Genomic DNA, 5,388 nt, shown 5'->3' with positions numbered 1-5,388 from the left:
AATTCTCATATGTTCTACAATTACATAGTGACAAGTGCTGTTAGTCCATTTGATGTTTGCGCTATCGAAATTGATCTTTGTTAACTGGAAATGGATTTTAATGTGATGAAACGCACTCCTATATCTTCTTCTATCTATACCAATAAAAAAGTATCGCCGAATGTGTTGATAAGAGCAAAACTCGAGGAAGGAATTGTCCGATTTAGGGCTGTCTTTATTCTATCATATTTTCTGTATAAAAAATTTATTCCATGTAACGGAGAAACATGTTTTTTTGCAAGTGGTTGAAAAGTCTTGAACGAGAATTGTGTCTGAAAATAATCTGATATTATATTGATGAGTTTAGGTAGAAATACTAGGAATTTTATAGTAAAAGGTAAATTCAACGGGGTCGATTAGAAGATCAATCAATGAACAGTCCTGCGATTGGACTCATGAACTTGCGCTTAGTAAGAAAACGTGAATGTTTGAAGGTATTGATAACAAAAAACAAATTTTAGGCGGGACGAAGTTTGCCGTGTCAGCTAGTTCAAAATATAAGATGATATCAGTCCAACAGTATTTACGTTTATTGATTACGAAATTTCATTCAACATTTTAAGATCCGATATATTTGATATGTTCTACGAGATTTTCAGTACCTGCAGAAGTACATAATCATCACAACGCGCGAATCATCATTCTTGTATATTTCAGACCATAATGAGCATTCTTGAAGTGGTACCACGTCACGGATTTCACATCGTTCGCGTTCATAAACCTTCCGTTCAGATTGCTGTAGGATACGAAATACAATTCATAAACTTCGTTTTATAACTTTAGCACATACTATCAAACTCACCTGTGGTGGCAATTGTTGTACCACCAAGCCCCCGTACAAACCCCGGCGCAATTAGTTGCACTCAAATCGTTGTCATCGTCCATCGTAGTGAACTTCATTCCTTTATGATACGTCATAGAATCGCCTGCCGTTCCGGTGTAAGTCCCCACTTTCTTCAACATATATTTTTCTGCTGCAGTGCCAATTTCGAAATCTGAGAATTTGGCATATTTGTAGTCCCCGTTATAGTCTTCCAGTTCCACCAGCAATTGGTAGGTTTTCGGCGATGTCAATTTGTGCAAGAGCTCCAATCCTATCCAATATTCTTTATCTGGCTCACCGAAGCCGTTCTTGTATTCGGTCCAGTTGCGGAAAAACTCCACCGAACCGTCGTATCGATGCTGAATAACAAGCCAACCTCCGCCGAACTTGGTCTGCTCACAATAAGCAACAAACGGTTCTTCGCTGGGGAATGGTTGAAGTAGATACTTTCCTGAAGCTTTGCTAGGTTCTTCTTTGCACGATTCGTATGGGCCTCTGGTTTTGAACTGGTGCAAGTCGAACAGCACGCGCACATTATCGGACGGACCTTTGATTGGTTTCAGTTTGAAGATTTCATTCCTCAGCGCTTCATGGTTGGAGCAACTTTTTTGCTGCTGCAAAATCCGCCAGGATTGATCCAAAATCGAGGTAAAATTTTGACCCACGGCCTGATCCAGTCGGGACATCATCCACGTCATTCCCTCGTGGGACTTTTCCAGCCTGGCCTGGTTCCGCATCGTTTGCTCATTTTGCTCTTTAATTTCGTATTCGAGTTCCATAAATTTGTACTCTAAGTAGTCCAATTTGCTGAGTAATACCTCGAACCCGAATCCAGCACTACCATTGCTGGAACTTACATCCGCCTCTTTGGAAATCACCTCCGAGGACAATACCAATTGAACCAGTATGGTTATGAGCGAAAAACTCGCCACAAAGGACATTGTGATTTCTACAGCTAAACAGTTTCAGCACAACTGACATTCATATCGGATGAAGTCATTTCTTTATATGAAGATGGATAAGGGAGAGTAAAAAATTACTTTTTCGGTTTTTTTCTCCAGATTTTATCCGCAATAAAGCTCTGTTGCGTAGCATCTCACTTTCTCGGGAATTATACGCTGCAGTCAGTATCCCAAAAATATTGTTGATAATAAACGTTGTTTGCTTTTGCCTTTTACTTCATGATAACAGCTTTCGTGAGATATAGCATTATATACGCGAAATGGTTTACAGTTCGACAGAAATTCAGCATTTGTTTGTGCTGACACCAAAATTACACAGTTCGTGACATACTGAATTATGACTTATGTAGTCATACAGAATTTTTTGTGAATCAAGGTCGGAGTTAACCTATCGTATTCATCACATTGATGCTACGATTTACGACTTTCTGCAAACAGTCAGAGGAATGGATTTGAAAAAATAACGATTGAAAAATAATAGATCTACTCACAATCACAGTTGTTTATATCCTATCACTGTTGAACCGTCCTTCCATTGGATCGACGTTAGGAAAAAAATGTTGCCAGGGAATGACTTTCGTCCTGGACGTTCAGGACTGGAAGGAAAGAACAGAACACTCAATAAACTAGACAAACAGATGTGCTGTGTTCTCGATTAGAAAGCAAAACGCGGTTGTTCGAACGTCGGTTTTTGGTTCCTCTCGGGTTTGTTATTTGCAACGACTATTTCCCTTTGTGCATCAGTATGTCGATTGGCGTGCAGGAAGGAGGAAAAAAAACCGGCGGAACTCAAGAGAACTGAGTCTGGGGCCTGTTTGCATGTTAGGCAATCAACGGCAATTTTCAGTGAATGCGTTCGTATCGAAAACCAGACTCGATGCAAGAACAGTACCACCGATTGGCTTCCCAATTTGCATAAAAATACGTTAAATATTGACAACGCACAGAGTTCGGAATAGTTTCCCGGTGCCAATCAAATTCTTTGGAACAGCTACGATTCGTGCCTGCAGTAGATGTGATAGGTAAATATGGATTGTGAACACGCAATCAAGCGAGGGACCAATTCATACGTTGGAGTTTCTCGACACTAACGTGCACTGTTTTGATTTCTCAAATTGGGAAAGTTAAACCTACTGGAAAATAATTTCCTTCAGATTTCGGTCTTGTGAAATGTGGAAAGCCTTTCCTCATCATGTGAGATTTCTGCCAGCTTCACAACTCACAGTCACCCACCGAAGACAGGGACCATTAAAATGACTTCGGTACTCAAACTGTATGTGTGAAATATTCTGCAAAATAAACACATTTTTGTTGTGAATGTATAAACGAAAAAAAAAATTTGCACCGACCTCGGTCATAAGCGTTTATTTAATGGCATACATCATGGCAATAAACTGTGGAGTGGGTTTTTGCGCAACCAGACCAATTACCTCTATTTATGGTAGCACCGATACTACACAGGAACCGTTATAACTCCGCCACCTCATGCATATGGAAAAGGTGAGAAAATGGAGATGCTTCGCAACATTGCAAAAGAATTCAATCAAAAGCTTGCTTTCGTGAAAGTGTACCTCGCGACACGGTGACCAATTTGCTTCCGCTGTACTTTTTCTGGTTTTCTTATGGCTGGATGATTTTCCGTTTACCGGGGTGTCGTTGAGAATTTAGTTTGAACTGAATTTTGAATGCAAAAAGCAATTAGAAACTTCACCGACTCAACGCTTTGGTTCGGTTATTCAAGGCGACATTGTTAAAGTGCCCCCAAACCAAATCGCCAGCTCTATGGAAAATATTGTATAGCAGCCATTCCAAGGCAAACCGATATAGTGGTTCTCCGATTTTCCTGAAAAGTGATACATTCGCCTTTTTACCAAAAATGACTTTTTTCAAAAAATCATAACTTTTGAACTACTAAACCGATTTAGATGATCGATATATCAAATTAAAACCAATTACTCTTTTTTGGAAAAATATTAAGAGTGTGAAAAATTTGGATTTTGTTTTCGAAATTATTGATTGTATTCGTTTTTTGTTGTTTTCATGGCTTTGACTAGAGAGCGCTATCTTTTATATATTTTTTCTTGGAAACTGAGGATTTTTTTACATAATATCCAAGATGTGATTTTTTTTTGTTTTTAAGTTATGAATTTTCAAAGTTAACCCATGGTTGAAAAAATCATTTTTCCCTTCTGTTTCGAAAAAAGTCATTTTTGGAAAAAAAGGTGAATAAATTAATTTTTCAGACCACCCCAAAATAGAATGCGTACCATAATGAAAAACTAAAAAATACGGGTCTAATATTTTGAGATAAAGAACAAATATCACACTTTTCACGAAAATCTGAGAATCACTATATTGGTTTGGCATGGAATAGCTGTATAGGGGGGTCACTCTATGCGAAATGTAACGATAAATTAAGAGATTTCAAATTCATATTACGCAGAATCGTTCTTATGATATATGTTATAATATATGTAAAGTCAATTTAGATACTAAGACTACCATTGGGGTTTCTAGCCTGTTGGTAATAAATAAATAAATAAATTTCAAATATATCATTAGATCGCAAATTTATCCAGCATTTTTTTTGCCTGAGACAAAAATTGGAAATAGTAAAACAAATGAGCAATTTAACGTATAAAAGAGGTATGTTTTGCGAGCGAATGCAAAGGTAAATCATAAATTATGCATTCTTTCTTTTAACGAGCCTCCGCGGCGGCCTGTCATTACAAAATCCGCTTGAGAGAGCCGTCCAGTGTGTTCTTACGCTAATTGACGGAGAGGGACGGTTCGTTGGGTTTTGACGTAGGACTACGTCTTTCATTTCTATACCGGGGTGTAAAATCAAAGTTTCGAACACGAAAGCGTTACGCCGGAGACCGAGATTTTGAGCGTCAATAGCTCCTAAACAACTGAACGAAATGGTATGATAAACACTTCATTCGAAAGATAAAATGTCTACGCGTTATATACTTGTAACTTTTTGATCCAAAAACTTGTTTCAATAGCCTTAAAATTGCTTTCAAAACAGGCTATTGAAATCACCAATCGGTATATAAGCGAGCGCCGCTCGGAGATCCACTCAGTTATAATTGAACAGCGATTGAGGTATCATCTCAGGAATGAATGGATGTTTCCCTAACACGGACTTCTAAACCATGGAGCCTGGGGAAATCGCAATTGCAAAATGGATACAATCAGCGGGTACTTTTGTACTCGTTTGCCCTATTGCAAATCGGAATGTTTCCCTAACACAGACTTCAAAACCATGGAGCCAAGGGAAATCGGCATTGCAAAATAGATTCAAGCAGCTTACTTTCGTACTCGTTTGCACTTTTGCAAATCGGAATGTTTCCCTAACACAGACTTCAAAACCATCGAGCCAGGGAAATCGGCTTTTCAAAATAGATACAAGCAGCGGGTACTTTTGTATTCGTTTGCGTTTCTTCAAATCGGAATGTTTCCCTTACACAGACTTCAAAACCTTGGAGTCTGGGGAAATCGGCATTGCAAAATGCATACACGCAGCGGGTACTTTTGTACTCGTTTGCGTTTCTGCAAATC

At 38.6% G+C, this 5,388-nt stretch overlaps 1 protein-coding gene across 1 annotated transcript; it reads right to left on the bottom strand.

The window, feature by feature from the left end:
• Positions 1 to 545: 545 nt before the first annotated feature.
• Positions 546 to 1,827, bottom strand: LOC129768961 (microfibril-associated glycoprotein 4-like). Its single transcript, XM_055770917.1, has 2 exons — positions 842 to 1,827; positions 546 to 775 (listed from the first exon to the last, which is right to left on the bottom strand). The coding sequence occupies exons 1-2, from the start codon at positions 1,801 to 1,803 to the stop codon at positions 661 to 663; spliced, it is 1,077 nt and encodes a 358-aa protein (XP_055626892.1). The 5' UTR covers positions 1,804 to 1,827; the 3' UTR covers positions 546 to 660.
• Positions 1,828 to 5,388: the final 3,561 nt, after the last annotated feature.

The sequence above is a fragment of the Toxorhynchites rutilus genome, chromosome 2 (genome assembly GCF_029784135.1).
Source record: "Toxorhynchites rutilus septentrionalis strain SRP chromosome 2, ASM2978413v1, whole genome shotgun sequence".
NCBI classification, from domain to species: Eukaryota; Metazoa; Arthropoda; class Insecta; order Diptera; family Culicidae; genus Toxorhynchites; species Toxorhynchites rutilus.
Note: the sequence above shows the minus strand (reverse complement) of the source record. Positions and strands in the feature narration are given on the sequence as shown.